The 22,073-nt window shown below is 39.7% G+C and overlaps 1 protein-coding gene across 1 annotated transcript in view; it reads left to right on the top strand.

The window, feature by feature from the left end:
• Positions 1-595: 595 nt before the first annotated feature.
• adat1 (adenosine deaminase tRNA specific 1) overlaps positions 596-22,073 on the top strand; it is a gene marked incomplete at both ends in the record, with an annotated part of 40,304 nt that continues 18,826 nt past the window's right edge. The window contains 4 exons of the mRNA XM_084172063.1: positions 596-607; positions 753-865; positions 1,026-1,096; positions 1,220-1,274. Coding sequence (XP_084028189.1) covers positions 596-607; positions 753-865; positions 1,026-1,096; positions 1,220-1,274 — 251 coding nt within the window. The remainder of the gene's footprint in view (positions 608-752; positions 866-1,025; positions 1,097-1,219; positions 1,275-22,073) is intronic.

Genomic DNA, 22,073 nt, shown 5'->3' with positions numbered 1-22,073 from the left:
GGTTCGATTCCCACGGGGGGCCAGTATAAAAAAAAAAAAAAAAAAAAAAAATGTAATCACTAACTGTAAGTCGCTCTGGATAAGAGCGTCTGCTAAATGACTAAAATGTAAATGTAAATGTTGAAGTAAGCCTAGGCCGAAGTACCAGAGTAGGCCTACAGCTACATAACCTTGAGTGTAGAGTAGGCTTACATCGATGCAGAGTCATGATTTGCCATACAATTTTGACAAAAGATGTGCTCGTTTTCATAAATCCTTGTCGGTTCAGTGTGACGATAGAAAAATATCTAATCAGCCCTGAACTTTTGCATTGTCAATGGGCATGTGAGGAGCTTGAACACACAATTTGGAGGCAATACAGAACTTTTGCCTCTGGGGGTGCTCTTTAGCCAAAAGGAGTCAAAAATTGGCTGAAATATTGCGCAAGAATTTCCGGATTAGACAGAATGGTTTATGTTATACTTTTTTTTATGTCGTGAACATGAGATAAATCGTGATCTTGACATAAGAATGGATATTTTTTCTTCTTTCATATGTCCTCTCTGGAATTATGTAAGTATTAGAGAGAGAAGTGGTCTGAAAAATGTGCAATGCAATGAATGTATCGGTGAGATACAACTATAATAAAAGAGTATAGCTTTTTAATTAAATTAACTAACCACCACAGCAGGGTGCTCCTGCCACCATAGTTAGCTAGCTAGTTGGTTTAAAACTCACTGCTACTGCTGCAGTATGTGGGCTGCTGATGCCAGCTGTGCTACGAGTGCTTCAGCGAGTTGCCCAACAGAGGAAAGCCCGAGCCGGGCAGAGAGTGGACGCTGTTGGCCGCGATAGTAAAAGTTTGCGTCCCCGAATCAAGAGAAAGGTCAAATATAAATGCATGTCGTTGACATTGTTTCTTCCCCTTCAGTTCATAATACAAATATCAGAGAAATAACTATATATGTAGGCAACCCAAGCAAAATTGTACTTGATTTTCTATTAAAGTAAATGCCAGTACAATAAGGACTTTGTTTTATCTCCACTGTTGAGAAGGAGGTGGTGTCTTTGGGAACTGGCACCAAGTGTATTGGGCGCTTAGCCATGAGCTCAAAGGGTTGGTATACCTGCACAGCCCCACACTTACACACACACTTTTTCTCACACACATGCTCTTACACAAACACACACACATAAAGCATAGACAGGTAGTAGCTCACTCACCTTCTCATCCCATCAGGAGATATGCTTAATGACAGCCATGCAAAAGTCATTGCCAGGAGGGGCTGCATTAGGTGAGAGCGTGTCCAACCTGGTCTCATAGACTAGACATAACATAGTAAATGTAAATCTGGGACACTCAAATTAGTATGATACCTTACGTTTGGTATGGTTACATTAGACAGATGGCAAAAAGGCAAAAACAGAAGAAGGGTGGTTGGTCGAGATGTATGGGTGGGCGTATAACGTGAATGTCTAGCAGCCCAAAGGTTGCGAGTTCGATTCTCATCACGGACAACTTTAGCTAATTAGCAACTTTTCAACTACTTACTACTTTTTAGCTACTTTGCAACTACTTAGCATGTTAGCTAACCCTTCCCCTAACCTTAACCTTAACCCTTTTAGCTAACCCTTCCCCTATCCCTAACTTTAACCCTTGGTATCCTGGTGGGTAAGAGTGTTGGTGATAGATTAATTATTAACGACTAATTATTACACCCTGAAACTGAGTGAAATGTGTTAGAATGTGTGAGTGTAGGACCAGTAAAGACTATGACATTGAGCTACTATTTAGCAATGTGAGTAAGAGTTAGACCAGACAACAAAGGAGAACTGTCTAAACCAAGATAAAGGGGCCTCCCAATTTAGGGAGGAGATAAACTGTTAGGCTTTTTGAGGAGTATGCAGGATATTGTGAGGATGCGATAACTGAAGTTTGCCACCTGGCCGAGCAAGGAGTAGGAAAAGATAAGAACAGTGAGTAACCTAATGGTCAGGAGAGCAGAGGAAAACATGAGCTGAACCGAAGTGTGTGTGCTTACAAGATTTGTATAGTGGAAAAATACAGGCCGCCAAAGGGGGGGGGGGGGGGGGGGGGGGGGCAGGATGTTTGTATGACATATGAGTATAAAAGATGGACTCTGAAATTGTGATGGCAGAATTCTCAATGAATAAATATCTCTGACTATGCAGACCGGGACTCTGTCCGTTACTTAAATCCCAAAAGACTTACAACCTTTTGGGAGACGCACAGAGACACTGAAATAGTGTAGTGTCGAGTCAATGTTGCTAATTATTGCTGTTAAACAAAGGAGTCTGCTTATACTGAACTTTGATCATAAGTTTTATTCATATCACAAGATTTCAGCATAAGTTTACAGATGTCATGATCACCCGGAGAGCAGTGTTTCCCAAATTGTAATGGCCGCTCTGCTCTTCTTTGTCTCCATCCAGTACTTATAATATTCCCCAAAATATGGGTGGCTCCCTCTACTGTCCAATCCCCTGTCTTCTATGGGGCGTCACCCTACAAACGGCTCCCTTTCTTCTAAATAAACATCCTCTCAGGTTCCACTTAAAACCTTATCAAAGTCATAATCTTAATACACTGCATATTTCCCCCCTTCGAGACTAACTAAAAGTCTCGAAAACAAAAAGAATAGGATTATGACAAGTAACAATTTCTCTTATTGAGTATCTTTAACAATAAACCCAAAACACTTTTCTCTGGAGTGTAAATACCTTTCTATGAAATATGAACAAATCTTCATGAAGTGTGAATACATTACTATGAAATATGAACAAATCTGTGTGAGAGTGAAAAACCTGTCTGGCAGCCTTCTTTCCAAATATCCATCCATCAATCAAGACAGTAAAATTCTCTCACGGCCCCTCTGCCCCAGGCAACCACCTAGGTACTCCAGATCAATTCATAAATCTTTATCAATGCATTTGAAACTATGATGCAATTAAATACACATGAAAGCCCCAGCAAACAAAATACTATCCAAAAAATGTCCACACTAAGGCTGGTCGACCCATCGGACCCTACGGTGGATTATCTCTATCCCTGCCTAGACTCCATGTCCCTAAGCATTCACGAAATAAACAAAAACATCTAAGATCCCCACATGTATCCAATAACATCGAATATCATTCTACAAAAATTAATACAGAAAGAATATGACACAAATTATGTATTACACATGCAAATATGTCTATATATCATTGCAGACACTGGAATGTAGTCCACTACACTTCATCTCCTCAGCAGTGTCGACTTCCAATGCATCGTTGATGATGGAATCGGAACATTTCCACACCTTCCTTGTTCCATCTCCTCCAGTCCCTTCATATTGTCCTTTCATATTGTTCTTGTTTGAGTATTTCAATCTCTACATATTCCCCCAAATGCTTCTGGAAGAAAAGAAAAGACCAAACAGTATATTTTAAAACATCAATATCAACTAAGAATATAAAATGATATAAAATGATATATGAATCACATTATCCTATTTCCCCCCTTTGATTCATAACAAAATACTAAAATCACACTAATATTGAAAAACATTTGAAAAATCATCAAATAATCAAAAAGGATATTTATCCATCAATACTCCTTCCAGTCCCACTTGTCCCTCTTCATCCAGATCAGGAACAGTCAACAACGGCATCTGAGTGTTGTCTCCAGGCATCACTACTCCAACCCATCTCAATATCATAGCCTTCTCAAAGGTCAGTAACAAAGTACAAAAGCAAAACATCTTCGACAGAAGATTAAACCCTCTTATCGTTTCATTTGCCAAACCCTTCAAAGTATAGGTAATATTATCAATATGATCTGCCAAAAATGTTACACCATACCATGGAAAAATCCCCACTTCTCTCTTAGACTTATCCTCTAATGATAGGCTTCCCAGACTATGAAATTCCTCTAAAATTGGTGCTGGAGCTATCTGCTCCCTTGTAATCAAATGCGATATATTTATGGCTTTAATAACTATCAATGTTGAAAGAGTTGAATTGCTTCTCAATGTTGTTTTAATATGCTGAAGTGTTGATGTCATTGTTGTTACTTCATCCATTCTCCCTAAAGCTTTGAACTCCTGACTTGTATTTCCATCTATCACCACTAGTGTCACTCCATTCACTCTCTTACTACTAACTAACATTGAAACTTAGCTTACTGTCCTAGAGTTCCTTTAACCCTAGTTCTCATAACTTTTTTTAAATCTAACTTTTCTCCTAACTTTTAAAAACCTATTTTCCACTGATTTATTCACAAAAGCCTTTACCACTAAATTTTAGAATATGTGATCGGGTAATCCCCACCTGCTTCTGACTTCTTTACACACAGACTTGGCAAACGACCGAACATCTTTTAGCCTAGTTTGAAATCTCTTGGTGTAGGAATGTAACCAAGAATAACAGTCACCCTCTGTAAACATTATTTTTCAGACAGATTGTGCACCTTCCTATCATATAGTCAATCTGTTCAAACAAATATGGTTCCCAAAAACCCTACTCCTTTATGATCTTACTATCAACCCCTCATGGTTTCTCCCAAAACAACAATTGATTCCTACTCTAACGATTTTTATATTGTCTTCAAAACACCTGCTTTTGAAAGTCCTTCAATTTCTAGTTCAATCCCTTGGATTGCTTCATCTTTTAATGGATACTGATTCTTCCAAGGAGGTCTGGCTCCTAAAAATCTTCACTCCTCCAAATCGCCAAATTCTCTTTCATCGGTACGAAAACAGCTTTCTCTGCTTCTGTCATAATTTCTCCTATTTGCTTCTGGTCATAGTCTTCCGAAACCAACAAGGTCACCTGTGGCACACTCTTCTCAATCTCAAATTCTTTATTCAGATAATCATCTGTGTTTATCTTCATAGCTGCTCCTTGTGGTCCTAAAATAATGCAACTTGAGCTAAGTTGAACATTCTTAGGTTGATGACTCAACCATTCCTCTGAGTCTGGTTGGGCAGCATTCTTGAAATACTTGAGCGTACAATGAAATGGATATTCCGGAAGCCTCGCATCTGGCATATTTGCAACAATAAATCTCTCCCATATCTTAGCCTGCTTCAAAAAATCTTCACTGAGATTTCCAATCCAGAATACTGAAGACGAATCCATCTCTGTCATCATCAACAATTTGTAAACCTTTTCCTTTGGCACTTCTACCAGACAGCCGTCTGGTGTACATCTTATTGTACAGTTCAACTTACACAATGCATCTCTTCCCAACAATGCAATATGTATATGTTCTGATACCAGTATGGGTATTGTAATTTCTCTTTGATTTTTATAGCAGAGCTCAATTGGTTCCTTAAGAGTAATCAACTGTTTTACTCCCTCAAATCCCTATCCTAATTAGTTAATTTTACATAGTGAGATGTGTAACCTCTTTAGGCTGAACACAGATAAAAGCTTTTCCACTATCACTTCTCATAGTCCTTTGTTTTCACTTCAATTGTTAGATATTTTTCCTTCCTAATTGGTGCTACCAGCTGACACCCCCCTTCGGATCTTCTAGGCACTCTAGAATCCTTGCTCCTTTAAGGGTTCACCTGTCCTCCAGATGATCTTCACTTGCTCCTGTATCTTCCTCTGAAATTCTTTCTCTCCAGAAACGATCTATGGATATGAAACAACTTGTACCACTTGTTGTGGCTGGTACAATTGCATTTGACCTTGTTCAGTTGAAGCTGTAGCAGTGATTGTTGATTTGGTTCACCCTGATTCTTCATAACCAAAGCTTCTCTTCTCCTTCTTATTCTCCACCAGTTGTATTTGATTGAGTTTTCTGAGAGTTTCTTGGTCCTGCTCTTTCTTGTTGTTGACATATCAGTATTCTTCAAAAGGTTATATTCTAAGTTCTGTCCTCGAAATATCATCTTCCATCATCTTCTTACTAGTGGCCTTTTTCCTTGGCCTCAATGTATATTTTTCTCAAATTCTTGGGATTATTTTCTCAGCAGTTTCTTCTTCTGTATCTTCAGCTTCTTGAGTTGTTCCTCCAGTTCTTTTACTTCTCCTAAATCATTCGCTTTATCCAGGCATGATACGCATCGGTCTATATCTCTTTCTATTTCTTCTGTGCTAGTCATTGTTGGATAAAATCCTCTTGAATATGAAGCACCTTTAATCTCCAAGTCTTCATCTTTGTCTTCATCTTTCCGAACCTCATTCTTCTCTTAGTTTCCAGACATCTCGGTTTTTTCTTACTTCTGGAGTTTTGGATTCATTTTTATGGTCATTTCTGCTTGTCCTCTCTCTATTATTCGTTCATCTTCATCTCTGATGCAATAATCACCCTCCTGGATGATCACCGGAAGCTGAGGATAGACGTCCTTAAGCTCTACTTCTTTCTCATAAGGTGGGGGTCTTTTTGCTAAATCCGTATGTGAGAAAGGTGTACTGACTTCTGCCATTAGTTTTTCTGTCGCCTTTCCTTGTTTCACCATTCTCTCTATACCTTTGTTTATTTTATCCCTGGCATCTTTTATCAGTTTTTGTCCTTCATTCTCAAACAACTTAAGAACACCCAGCTCTCTTTGTCTCTTTTCTTTACGTTGTTCCCTTTTTTCCATTTCTTTTGATCTGCTTTATGAATTGACAGAAGCACTTTCATTATGTTGATTACATCAGGGTTAAGAGTCCCTTCCACTGGCCATGGTTGTTCAATGTCAGGCCAACGTTTGTTCCATTTGCCGGATAACCTAGCAATACCATTAACTAAAGGATTACTATTTTGTACTATATCAACAGGTGTAATTACCTTCATAGTCCTTACGTCCTTTTTCCCCATTGTAACAACTCTTTTATATTCCTTTATTGTGAATAATTTTATTATTTTAGAATATATAGCTTATAGTGTCCTCCCTTTAATTATTATTTTTTAAATCTAAATAATAAAAAGTAATCAATAAAAAATATGCATATTCAAAAATAATTTTTATTTTTTATTAAACAATTAATCAATAAATTTATGAATAATCAAAAATTTGTTTTTTTTCTTCTATTTCCTATTTTACTAATTTATCAATTAGTGGCTATCTTACCACCTTCAATCAGGAAAAGTACAGGAAAGTAGACAACTTCAGAGCAATCCAAAAAGAAAACAACTATGATCCTACAGTACTCATAAACACTACAGTACTCATAAACACTACAGTACTCATAAACCCCATTATTTAATAAGCACCCAATTATCTTAATTTTACAGAATAATGTCAGTACTAGATTCCCAACACAACTCTAATCAAACCCACTCATGCACAAAAACTCCAATAAGCAATTACTTCAATTGATCAGTCTTTTGCCAAGTCTTTGTCAAATTGTCATAACATCAAACATCCTGTAGGGGAAGGCTTTGTAAACAGAACAGCACTAGCCTGATTCTCTTTTGACTTGATCCTGTCGCAGCAGCCTCTTGTCGCGTCACACCCTGTCACATGATGTACACGTCAGCACTTCCTCTCTTTCTCTCTCTCCTCTCATCTCGTTCCTCTTATCGTCTCTCATATGACAAAAGAACAAAGGAACAGACAATAATTTAGTAGTTTATGCAATCACTGAGTTACTTCAACCATTCAATATTCCTCCAGTCACATTCACGCTAAGAAATAAGCAAACAACTTAACTCAGGAATATTTATAGATAGCTCAATAACATTTTATTGTATTTATTTAATTATTTAATTATTTTATTTATTTTTAATCCGTCAACATATCTCTCTCATTTATCAATTCAATAGATCTCAACAAATAGCTTCATCATTAAGCAACAGCCTATGTAACAACTAGAACATTCCATTCGTGTTCAAATCTCTCTCTGTCTGCTTCTGAGTCTGCGTCTCCCAGCACCCAGTGTAGGCAGTGGCATATTCTCCCTACGTAACTCTAAAGTCATAAAATCACACGCATGCGCAGTTCATTCACCAATACGATTTCAGCGTGGACGGAGCCCTCAAGCAGCTCTCTCCCCAAGCCAAACAGAAAGTTAACAGTCCCGCTGTAACTCCGTTTTCTCCTCATAGCCAAACAATAACATTTAACAGAGCTCACAAAGCATAGAACTTAAATTCTACACACACAAACATAATTTAAGAGGCTTTATTCCATCTCAATGGCCCTCCAAGGTCACATGTTAGCATGTAGCATGTATGTAACATGTGGCATGTAGCATGTAGCAATGTAATCTACATTGCGCCAAAATTCCTGTTCCTTTGTCCCTAACTTTATGCTGCCGCGAGTTATGGATATTCTATGAGCGGTCACATCAAACATATACCTCGTCAGCTATAAGATGAGCACTAACTTGCAATATAATGTATATACCACAGTCTCCAGTCCCCAGGACTCACCCATTCCATCTAACATGTTACAGGATTTCCGGTCCATCCTAGAGATCGCCTTGTTTAGAGGTCTTTCCAGATTCGCAATGTCCTAATTTGTATACATATACCTTGGCCTTATTCCCGTCAAATAATTGTTATTGAATTCCTATTCAAGCAAAATATCTCTATAGACACTCCCCCCTATTTGCGCCGTTTACCAGTGCAAACAAATTTAGAATAGTTATGACAGACCCCTAGTCAACAGCAATAACAGCCACACCAGCACACACAAGTACTTTACACGGTACATCTCCCCAGCGCACACTCAAATAGCCTCCGAACTAACAAATGCCCAAAGTGGTGAGGAAACTCACCCTTATCTGGCCATGACTTCGGAACGAGAGTCAGCTTGGCGCCCATGAATGGAACAAAGGAGAGACGCAGACCGGTCCCTGTTCGGGCGCCATTTTGTAGTGTCGAGTCAATGTTGCTAATTATTGCTGTTAAACAAAGGAGTCCGCTTATACTGAACTTTGATCATAAGTTTTATTCATATCACAAGATTTCAGCATAAGTATACAGATGTCATGATCACCCGGAGAGCAGTGTTTCCCAAATTGCAATGGCCGCTCTGCTCTTCTTTGTCTCCATCCAGTACTTATAATATTCCCCAAAATATGGGTGGCTCCCTCTACTGTCCAATCCCCTGTCTTCTATGGGGCGTCACCCTACAAACGGCTCCCTTTCTTCTAAATAAACATCCTCTCAGGTTCCACTTAAAACCTTATCAAAGTCATAATCTTAATACACTACAATAGTTTGTTAAATAATTCACATAACAGCTTGGTCCTTCTGAGCCGGAATCCAATACCTGCTTCTGTTATTCCAGGTAACTCTGAAAACCGTCGACGGGCGAATGATCCATTCGTAAATAGAAAGTCCTGCCCTTTGACATTAAGGGTTAAAACAGGCCAGAGGACACCTGATTAATGACAGAGACGGTGACGGAATTCAAACCTACATTGAATCTCGGCTGCAAGGATAAGGTCAGTAGTCTTTATTCATTACTTGGTGAAATTGATTTGAGAACTTGCTAAAATATTGAAAAGTAGCAAATTGATCAATGCGTAGCCATTTTAAGTGAAATGTATGGGACTGTCAGGAATTATCAAGATTACATTGTAGGGATAAATTCCTCCGTAGAGTAGGAGATAATTCTGGGGGACTAGTCAACCTGTTGGTGGGTCCGTAACGATTCACGGTAATAGGCCATTACCAAAAGAAACTACCCGGTGTTGAAATAGAAGGAACTATTAAAAGTACACCTAAGGGATGTAACCTGTAAGAGATTATAGAACAGTCAACAAATAATCCGGGTTAAACAAATACAAAAAGTACACCAGAAGGAATTAAAATAGCATGTGTGAGAAATAGAATATTAGTAAAGTCAAAAGTCACAAACAACTGTAGATTTTGCCATAACTCTATCCATTTCATGAAACTGGAGCCTTACAAACTCCGGGTTACCGATAGTGTTAACCAATAATCATGTAAGGTTGTATACGTGTGAGACCTAATATTTCCTCAAAAGTCACATCTATGAATAATTCCAGGTGGTTGTATAGAGAAGAGGGAGAACCCATTCCTGTTGTATGAGACTGTCAGGAATTATCAAGATTACATTGTAGGGATAAATTCCTCCGTAGAGTATGAGATAATTCTGGGGGACTAGTCAAGACTACATATACAGGAAGGGGTGGTTCCAGGTGGTTGTATAGAGAAGAGAGAGAACCCATTCCTGTTGTATGAGACTGTCAGGAATTGTCAAGATTACATTGTGGGGATAAATTCCTCCGTAGAGTAGGAGATAATTCTGGGGTACTAGTCAAGAATACCTATACAGGGAGGGGTGATTCTAGGTGTTATGGTGTGAAGCTGTTTTGAATTACTAGTTATATTGACTTGTTATATAGAAGATGTGGCTAAGGGATTTTTAACAGTACCAACCATGTGTCAAGGGCTGATGTAAGTGTGGTGTGGAAGTCAGGCGCAGGACACCGAAGCTTAGTCCAACAAAGTTTACTAGTGAACCACTAGGAAAAAATACAATAAACGGCCTCAAAACACACAGAGGCGAGCGATTACGCAAAACTGTGCGTAAACACCAAAACAACAAACAGAGCAAACACGCAGCACAAACTGACATGCGAAAAACAACACACAACCTAACCAATACAAAACAGGCAACTTATAGAACACATAATCAGACACAAACGGACACAGGTGCAATAGACAGACAAAAGCAATCGAACATAGAAACATTCAACGGTGGCAGCTAGTACTCCGGGGACGACGAACGCCGAAGCCTGCCCGAACAAGGAGGAGGAGCAGCCTCGGCAGAATCCGTGACACCATGGGGGGCAAATCCTCACAAGAGGTCCCAGAATTTACTGGGGACGAGAAATACTTGATGCAATTAAACTGGAATCCATGATTAAACAAATGCATGTAAATTGTGGTACTGATCTAAAGAAACAGAAAAGAGAGGGCTTAGAAACAGCCAGGGTGTGGCTAGTAGAAGCTAGAAAGCGGGAAGAAGGCAGGAAAAAAGAGAAGTGAGTGAGAGTGAAAGAGAAGTGAAGGTCGAGGTCTCAGTGCCTCCCCCAGAGCAGAGGGCAGGAAGGTTATATCTAGTCCTGGCAGAACAGGCTTGGAAAGGGAACCCAGATGATGGGGTTGTTGTGTATAGAAGAAGAGTAGGACAGATCCCCGCACCTCCCCCGTCATATGATGGCAAAGCTGGACTGTTGAAGGAGGAAGGAGCGGGGGGGGGAAGGGGGAACTCAGAAAACTTAGAGAAAGAAGGGAGAATAATAGACAGGACCGAGTAAGAAAAGAACAGAAGGGAGCAGAGTATTTAATAGCCACACTAGGCGAGATAGCGGGTAAGGGTAGAAACCCAGGAAAGAGTGAAGGCTACAACGGGGGCAATAAGTGCTTTAACTGTAACAAGAGGGGTCATTTTGCAAGAGAGTGTAAGGCACCTTGTACTTACTGTAATAAGACAGGGCATCAATCCCGACACTGCAGAAACATAGGAAAAAGCAGACAAGTGGAAGGAAAAAAAGAATAGGAGGGATATGAGAAATCTTGTTGGAGAAAAAGGTCATGTGTACGGGGTTGAGCATATGACGTCAACACATTGTATTTCGGTTAAGCTTCAAGGGGGTAATTAGATTTGAGAAATGTTGAATTGCATTGTTTAAGCAAGAATGGTATTGAATTCATGCTTTCTAGTTATGTCTATGAAAATATGTTATTAAGTAGTAATGAGTTGTGGTTACAAGTACTAATGACATGATTTCGTAAGAAGGAAGATGATTAGGGCAGGTCCCCGCGCCTCCCCTGTTGTGTAGGAAGGAGCGGGGGGGGGGGGGGGGGGGGGGGGGGGGGGGGGGGGAGAGACAGTACATAGTTAAATGTATGCTTATCAACGATAGAAAGTATTTGTTTTATTAATTAGGGCCTAATCAGAGAGAACAGTTAAAGAAATTGAATAGCGAACTGAAAATTGCTATAGAGTTGGGACAATTATTTGAATTGAGAAAAAAAATCATGGTTCTAGTTCGCGGGTAAAAGAGTTGTACTTGCTTGACTGTATCGAGCAGAAGTTTGAATAGTTGAATGAAAAGCATTTCTTTGACAAATTCTAATGGTTATTACTTTATTGTATAGGTTGGGTAACACCAGCGGTGTATGAAAATAATTGGTGATTTCTAAAACGATAATCTGTTTATGGTACGTTGAACAATGGGATATAGTTGTGACTATTAGGATGATGAATTAAATAAACATTGGTTATAAGTATGAAGTTTTTAAACAATAGGCTTATATTTTAAAAACATCAATGCAACAGGTTGCGATTATTAAATTAATAGAAAGGGGTTATAGGTTTTTATTAGAAGGTGTAGTGAACTTAATGAAACGTGGTATTATATAGTGTCTTCCAGGATTGATGGAAGTCTCCTATAGCATTATGTTAAGGGGATGCCTGGGATAAAATATAATGTCTTACTTACACGGAGTATGTGATTGTATTGGCTAATGAATGAAATATGACATTTACAGGGGTGACAGGACAAATAGAAGGGGAGACAGATTTTCCTATGGTGTTGATCAAATAATTGATCATGGATCATTTGAGATGAGATCACATGGAGCAGATTTAGGGGTTCAATAATCATTGTGAGATTTAAAGAGGATATGATCTGAAGGGTAATCAATTAAACATAATCATTGTATACTCGAGGAATTTTGAGTGGTTTTATGGATTAGTTATGAGGAATTAGATTGATACAAACGATTATTGATGAGTTAGGACTGGGGATATCTGTATCATGTTTTGTGTGTACTTACCATCTTTAGATTACTGATGGTAATTGAAGGTTAACAAAATGAATAATTTCTCTTCCAGGAGAAAAAGATTCGCTTATCTCATTGGAATGTTGCCCAGTGATAGGGGGAGCAGTTTAATGGAGGTAGGCAGTATTTACGTCGTAAAAGTGAGCTACCAAATTAAGTGGGGCCTGGCTATTTTTGGTTGTTGTTTTTCAATTGGGTTTTTCAATTGGGTTTTTCAAATAAAAAAACAACACACCTAGTATGATGTTTATAAAGGGTTGTTATTTTGATTCTAGGGGGTTTTCAACAGGTCAAAGGTGATAAGTCTTAAAGGAGCACACACAGTGAATTTTATGGAGTTTTTCGGTTTTGACTGAGTTTAGGGTATACATGATTTCTTATGAGAATAAATGTAATGAGGACTTAATGAACACTTGGGATAAGTAACATTTATGAAATATTTAGAATGATGGTAATGTTTAGTATACTATGGGATGGAACAGTTCGTTGAATAATTTCAATTGCCTCTGAACTCTGTTTTGACTTTCTGGTGTTAATTAATCATCCACACTGGTAAATTCTAAAGGCATGAGAGGAGGACTTTAAGATAGTTTATTTTACCAAGTTGAGGGTAATTTATAATACAGTGAAAAGTGTGAAGAAGATTATAATTTGGTAATAATATATATAATTTGAACCATAAAACAAGAGAAGAGAGAGAGAGCTTTCCCTGAATGAGGGATACCTGTTGCTAGTAGATTGTACTAATCTTGGATTACTTTTACGGGATAGAAGTAAGTTGAGCTATTATCAAATGTTGTCATTCAAATTTCATTTTTATTATGCTTTAATAAACAACAAGTTGGTATTTGAAACTAAATTAATGCAATGAGCTGCAGTAATCAGAGAAAGGCACAATCTAATGCGAAACAGCTATTACCTAGATCATTTATTTAGTAATGAGATCAGGAAGATAGGAGCAATAAAGAAGCAAGGGACAGTCTGAAAAATAAATAAGGGATGGCAATTGGATGATGAATTAACAATATTACCTAAGTGATTGTTTAGGTAGGTGGTAATATTGACACATGGGCAGTGATGTGTCAAAAGGAGGGATGGATGGTAGAGCAGATTAGACAACACTTGGTTGCATATGGGATTACTAATTATTTAAAAAAAACTTTTGTTCAAGATGTGTTATCTGTGCTCAAAATAATCACCAGGGCAGACAAAGGGCACCTCAGGGTGAGTATCCTCCGGCTAAGTACCCTTTCCAGCAATTGGAAATAGATTTTAAAGAGTTATCACGGAGTGAAGGGAAGACATTTAGAGTAACCCCAGATAAAGATGGGTTATCCCCCTTTGAGAAAGTGTTTGTTGCCACAGTTGGCAGGACCAGACAGGCAGACATAGAACTAGAGAATACACTAGCAGAACACATGAGAAAGTTGTTCATTAACCGTATGTCTAAGAATTTGTGTCCTACAGGAGAATTAAAGGAGAAGGTGATTCATAGTATATAACCTGGAGACTGGGTGTGGATCCAATCGTTTAGGAAAAAGGATCGAAAGCAGTCACGCTGGGAGGGACCATACCAAGTCCTATTGGTAACTGCCTTCGCTATAAGAATAGCTGAGAGAGCCACTTGGGTCCACGTTACCCACTGCAAAAAGGTAGGCCCACATACCAACACCGTTGAACACACACAGAGTTAAAGAGAAGAACTGAACCATTAGGGTTCGGGGGTAAACTCTGTTAACGAAGAAACCCTACCCCGACCTTTCATCACTGTGGGGTGTTTATGGAGGTGTGGGTATGGGGAAGTACCAGGCAGGTGGGTCAGGGACAGGATTGGGATGGCGGTTTTGGGGATTTTGGGGGACTCTGAGCTGCATCATCATGTTAACCATATTATGGATTAATCCAGGTCAACCTAAACAGGGAAATGATGCACTGATTCGATCTTGTAGAAATACTGAAACCAAGAAAGACTATTGGGGGAATTATTATTTTAATAGTTAAAGTCAGTTTAGGACAAGATGGGAGATTCAAGATACCATTCGACTTCTCCCATGAAGAGATAGGAGGTTTTGGGGGCTTTGGTAAGAAGGGGGCGTGTACAAGAAAGTTAGGTCCTAGAAGGAATGGTAAATACATTTGCACTGGGGAACGCTCATGTCCTTGGGCAAGGGTGTTTAAACATACCTGGGGAACATACTATGAGAATGGAATGGACGCAGTACACCAATGGGGAATTAAACAAACCCATGATAAATGTAAAACGGAACTGGTGATAACGGTAAAGTCAATTATGCAAGATGACATAGCAAGGAACTATTGGGCCTGTGTTGATGATTTCGGGGCAGATATATGTTTGAGGTTCATTTTTCAGGAGAAAAATGAATCTTCCACCTCCAAGACAGATCAGCAGGTAGATCCAATGTTATCACCAGAGGTATCAACAAATAGTCTAATACCCCTTGGAAGGCCCTCAGAAGGAATCCTAAATAGCACTAAACCACCAAGGGTAGAATATTTCCTCTTGCAGGAAATGAACCAAGGAGGAGTAGAAGGAATTTCAAATGAGAACTTCTGGGTAAGGTGGATGAACTACACAGCTAGGGTGTTGGGTCAAAGTAATTGTTATACCTGTTCAACAGGTAGGCCAACCCTTGTAACTGCACCTATGCCTCAGACCATGTTCTCTTGAGTGATAGATTTGGGATCAAACCAAACCTCACCTAATTGTTCTGATATTAAAATAACCACTCTTAAAAAGGATAACACTAAGGCACCCCATTTCACCATGAACCCCAGAGATTATCAATGTTATAGACACCAAAGTAATGCGAATCACAGATCAAATTGGAGAAGGGTTTACAACAACGTTTTTCTGGTGGGTTACAATTGATAAAAATGTTGACTGGATTAATTACATCTACAAAGGTTCGTTAATTAGACAGGGGATGCAGTGAAGAGAATCTCAGGCCAACTATCCGCCACCTCACTCATGACCTGCAGAATAGTTTGGTTCTCGAAATGCTTTTAGCAGAGAAGGGCGGATTTGCAAGATGGTGGGAGGTCATTGTTGTATGTTTATCCCCAACAATACAGCCCCAGATGGTACAGTAACTAGAGCACTGGCAGGTGTCACTGCATTATGTAAAGCATGGGCTGAGAACTGGGGGGTGAATACATCAATGACTGGTTGGTTTGATAACATGTTTGGTAAATGGAAAACTATTGTTGTAACTATTTTAGGCGCGGCAATCACGTCTATGGGTATGCTTGTTCTTTGTGGATGTTGTCTTATTCCCTGTGTCCGAGGGTTGGTGAGCAAGGCGTTGGAGAATGCTGTATCACAACAAATGGTGAGATACGGCCCAATCCCGGACTCCGACCTAAGGAATGAAGAATATGACCCACCAGGCTTGGTGGAGGATGACAACTATTCAGATAGTTTGAGACTGGATGAAACTTTTCTTAGTTCTAATGTGTGAAGGTTGCAGTGAAAATCTGACGAAGAACTGTGACTGGATGTTTTCCTAGAACTATAGATCTCTAGTTTATAAGTTATTGTAATTATCTTTTGTGTATTAAAGTCTTGTTTTAAGTATAATGTACTAGTTAACCGATGTTGCAGGATGTGATGAAGCAAATGTTCTTTACTATAGGCTTAGACTGTTGTTTCCAGATAGGGGGTAAACAGGTTAGGTACCATTGCTAAAAAGTAACGTTACACTTTTAATCATGGGGTAACCCTGACGAACCTGTATTGAATGAGACAATTTTTTATGTTTTTATATGCAAACCAACTTATATGCTTCAATGTGTGTGATTCATTTCTATAACAACATATATTTTGTATGTGTGTAATATTTAGTCAAAGGGTGGATTGATAGATTAATTATTAATGACTAATTATTACACCCTGAAACTGTGTGAAATGTTTTAGAATGTGTGAGTGTAGGACCAGTAAAGACTATGGCATTGAGCTACTATTTAGCAATGTGAGTAAGAGTTAGACCAGACAACAAAGGAGAACTGTCTAAACCAAGATAAAGGGGCCTCCCAATTTAGGGAGGAGAGAAACTGTTAGGCTTTTTGAGGAGTACAGTGAGGGAAAAAAAGTATTTGATCCCCTGCTGATTTTGTACGTTTGCCCACTGACAAAGACATGATCAGTCTATAATTTTAATGGTAGGTTTATTTGAATAGTGAGAGACAGAATAACAACAACAAAAATCCAGAAAAACGCATGTCAAAAATGTTAGAAAATAATTTGCATTTTAATGAGGGAAATAAGTATTTGATCCCTCTGCAAAACATGACTTAGTACTTGGTGGCAAAACCCTTGTTGGCAATCACAGAGGTCAGTCGTTTCTTGTAGTTGGCCACCAGGTTTGCACACATCTCAGGAGGGATTTTGTCCCACTCCTCTTTGCAGATCTTCTCTAAGTCATTAAGGTTTCGAGGCTGACGTTTGGCAACTCGAACCTTCAGCTCCCTCCACAGATTTTCTATGGGATTAAGGTCTGGAGACTGGCTAGGCCACTCCAGGACCTTAAGGTGCTTCTTCTTGAGCCACTCCTTTGTTGCCTTGGCCGTGTGTTTTGGGTCATTGTCATGCTGGAATGACCATCCACGACCCATTTTCAATGCCCTGGCTGAGGGAAGGAGGTTCTCACCCAAGATTTGACGGTACATGGCCCCGTCCATCGTCCCTTTGAAGCGGTGAAGTTGTCATGTCCCCTTAGCAGAAAAACACCCCCAAAGCATAATGTTTCCACCTCCATGTTTGACGGTGGGGATGGTGTTCTTGGGGTTATATGCAGCATTCCTCCTCCTCCAAACACGGCGCGTTGAGTTGATGCCAAAGAGCTCGATTTTGGTCTCATCTGACCACAACACTTTCACCCAGTTCTCCTCTGAATCATTCAGATGTTCATTGGCAAGCTTCAGACGGCCCTGTATATGTGCTTTGTTGAGCAGGGGGACCTTGCGGGCGCTGCAGGATTTCAGTCCTTCACGGCGTAGTGTGTTACCAATTGTTTTCTTGGTGACTATGGTCCCAGCTGCCTTGAGATCATTGACAAGATCCTCCCATGTAGTTCTGGGCTGATTCCTCACCGTTCTCATGATCATTGCAACTCCACGAGGGGAGATCTTGCATGGAGCCCCAGGCCGAGGGAGATTGACAGTTCTTTTGTGTTTCTTCCATTTGCGAATAATCGCACCAACTGTTGTCATCTTCTCACCAAGCTGCTTGGCGATGGTCTTGTAGCCCATTCCAGCCTTGTGTAGGTCTACAATCTTGTCCCTGACATCCTTGGAGAGCTCTTTGGTCTTGGCCATGGTGGAGAGTTTGGAATCTGATTGATTGATTGCTTCTGTGGACAGGTGTCTTTTATACAGGTAACAAACTGAGATTAGGAGCACTCCCTTTAAGAGTGTGCTCCTAATCTCAACTTGTTACCTGTATAAAAGACACCTGGGAGCCAGAAATCTTTCTGATTGAGAGGGGGTCAAATACTTATTTCCCTCATTAAAATGGAAATCAATTTATAACATTTTTGACATGCGTTCTTCTGGATTTTGTTGTTGTTATTCTGTCTCTCACTGTTCAAATAAACCTACCATTAAAATTATAGACTGATAATTTCTTTGTCAGTTGGCAAACGTACAAAATCAGCAGGGGATCAAATACTTTTTTCCCTCACTGTATGCAGGATATTGTGAGGATGCGATAACTGAAGTTTGCCACCTGGCCGAGCAAGGAGTAGGAAAAGATAAGAACAGTGTGTGACCTAATGGTCAGGAGAGCAGAGGAAAACATGAGCTGAACCGAAGTGTGTGTGCTTACAAGATGTGTATAGTGGAAAAATACAGGCCGCCTGGGGGGGGGGGGGGGGGGGGGGGGGGGGGATGTTTGTATGACGTATGAGTATAAAAGATGGACTCTGAAATTGTGATGGCAGAATTCTCAATGAATAAATATCTCTGACTATGCAGACCGGGACTCTGTCCGTTACTTAAATCCCAAAAGACTTACAACCTTTTGGGAGACGCACAGAGACACTGAAATAGTTTGTTAAATAATTCACAAAACAGCTGGGTCAGTAACTGAACGTTTGCTGGATCGAATCCCTGAGCTGACAAGGTAAAAATCTGTCGTTCTGCTCCTGAGCAAGGCAGTTAACCCACTGTTCCCCGGGCGCCGATGATGTGGATGTCAATTAAGGCAGCCCCCCGCACCTCTCTGATTCAGAAGGGTTGGGTTAAATGCGGAAGAAACATTTCAGTTGAATGCATTCAGTTGTACAACTGACTAGGTATTGCCCTTTCCCTTTTAGCTAACCCTTTAATCTAACTCTTAAACTTAATCCTAACCCTAACCCCTAGCCTAGCTAACGTTAGCCAGCTAGCTAACATTAGCCACCTAGCTAGAATTAGTAAAATATCATACGTTTTGCAAATTCGTAACATATTGTACATTTGCAAATTTGTAACATATAATACGAATTGTAATTTGTGACATATCATACAAAATGGGTGATGGACATTCACAAATACATACATACAGTACCAGTCAAAAGTTTGGACACACCTATTAATTCTAGGGTTTTTCTTTATTTTTTAAAAAATTTCTACGTTGTAGAATAATAGTGAAGACATCAAAACTATGAAATAACACATATAGAATCACGTAGTAACCAAAAAAGTGTTACAAATATGTAAATATATTTTAGAATTGAGATGCTTTTCCAACAGTCTTGAAGGAGTTCCCACATATGCTGAGCACTTGTTGGCTGCTTTTCCTTCACTCTGAGGTCCAACTCATCCCAAACCATCTCAATTGGTTAGAGGTTGGGTGATTGTGGAGGCCAGGTCATCTGATACAGCACTCCATCACTCTGCTTCTTGGTAAAATAGCCCTTACACAGCCTGGAGGTGTGTTGGGTCATTGTCCTGTTGAAAAACAAATGATAGTCCCACTAAGCCCAAACCAGATGGAATGGCGTATCGCTGCAGAATGCTGTGGTAGCCATGCTGGTTAAGTGTGCCTTGAATTCTAAATAAATCACTGACAGTGTCACCAGCAAAGCACCATCACACCTCCTCCTCCATGCTTCACTGTGGGAACTACACATGTGGAGATCATCCATTCACCTACACTGCGTCTCACAAAGACACAGCGGTTGGAACAAAAAATCTCCAATTTGGACTCCAGACCAAAGGACAGATTTCCACCGGTCTAATGTCCATTGCTTGTGTTTCTTGGCCAAAGCAAATCTCTTCTTATTATTGGTGTCCTTTAGTAGTGGTTTCTTTGCAGCAATTCAACCATGAAGGCCTGATTTATGCAGTCTCCTCTGAACAGTTGATGTTGAGATGTGTCTGTAACTTGAACTCTGTGAAGCATTTATTTGTGCTGCAATTTCTGAGGCTGGTAACTCTAATGAACTTATCCTCTGCAGCAGAGGTAACTCTGGGTCTTCCTTTCCTGTGCCGGTCCTCAAGAGCGTTTATGGTTTCTGCGACTGCGCTTGAAGAAACTTTCAAAGTTCTTGAAATTTTCCGGATTGACTGACCTTCATGTCTTAAAGTAATGATGGACTGTAATTTCTCTTTGCTTATTTGAGCTGTTCTTGCCATAATATGGACTTGGTCTTTTACCAAATAGGGCTATCTTCTGTATACCACCCCTACCTTGTCACAACACAACTGATTGGCTCAAACATATTAAGAAGGAAATAAATTCCACAAATTAACTTTCAACAAGGCACACCTGATAATTGAAATGCATTCCAGGTGATTACCTCATGAAGCTGGTTGATAGAATGCCAAGAGTGTGCAAAGCTGTCATCAAGGCAAAGGGTGGCTACTTTGAAGAATCTCAATTCTATGTTTAACACTTTTTTGGTTACTACATGATTCCATATGTGTTATTTCATAGTTTTGATGTCTTCACTATTATTCTACAATGTAGAAAATAGTAAAAATGAAGAAAAACCCTGGAATGAGTAGGTGTGTCCAAACTTTTGACTGGTACTTTACATACCATACGAAACTTAACATATAATGTGTCTCGGATTTACATACAGAATAATACGAAATGCTCTGAGACCAGATTGGCATGTCAAGCATGAATTTGCAGGAATCTGACTGAGCAGCTGCGGATGGCAGTATGTGGGCAGGACCGCACTGTGTTCTGTCAGGGAGATGAGAGAGGAAAGTGGAAGGTGGAGTCAGGGGGGGTCTTTCCTGTTCTTCACTAGTCACACACCATGTGAGTTGGTTGTTTGCCATTTTTTTGGTTCATGAGAACTATAGGTTCTATATCAATATAATGCACTTAGTCTTTGTATTTCCTAGCATTACATGTGTACATACACTACCGTTCAAAAGTTTGGGGTCACTTAGAAATGTCCTTGTTTTTCGAAAGAAAAGCTAATTTTTTGTCCATTAAAATAACATCAAATTGATCAGAAATACAGTGTAGATATTGTTAATATTGTAAATGGCTATTGTAGCTGGAAACGGCTGATTTTTAATGGAATATCTACATAGGCCTACAGAGGCCCATTATCAGCGACCATCAGTCCTGTGTTCCAATGGCACGTTGTGTTTGCTAATCCAAGTTTATCATTTTAAAAGGCTAATTGATCATTAGAAAACCCTTTTGCAATTATGTTTGCACAGCTGAAAACTGTTGTGCTGATTAAAGAAGCAATAAAACTGGCCTTCTTAAGACTAGTTGAGTATCTGGAGCATCAGCAATTGTGGGTTCGATTACAGGCTCAAAATGGCCAGAAACAAATAACTTTCTTCTGAAACGCATTTCCACGTGGAGTGGAGAAATAATAACAAGTAGGGCACTGACAACTGCCAGTTTAGCTAGCTAGCATGCTAGCCTTATCTAGCTAGCTAATGTTATATGTTGTTGCTACACCATATTCAAAAGATTAGCCAGCTGGCTAGGCTACTGTATGGCTGGTTCTGGAGCTCTATTTGTCATAAGTATTTAGGGAAAACTTCGCCACAGATGGATAGGGGAAACCAGTATCTTTGACTTTGCCATCTATTGTTATCTCCAAAGTTTTGGCATGTTCCATAAATAACGGCCGTGAATCTACCATAGAGATAGAAAGAATAAGATTAAGCACCGGTAATATGGATAGCCTAACTATTGAACGGTTTGGACTAGCGTCTACATTGTAATGGACACGGTGTAACCTTTGGTAGGCTTCTGGCAGTCTGCGCTACAGCAATGCAAAATCATCCCGTGGACATGCCATGGTTCTCACAGCTAGGGGAAGTGAAATGATAGGCTACAATGACTTTG

Source organism: Coregonus lavaretus (genome assembly GCF_964263955.1).
Source record: "Coregonus lavaretus genome assembly, chromosome: 11".
Taxonomy (NCBI): Eukaryota; Metazoa; Chordata; class Actinopteri; order Salmoniformes; family Salmonidae; genus Coregonus; species Coregonus lavaretus.
This window is presented reverse-complemented; position numbering and strand designations above follow the sequence as displayed.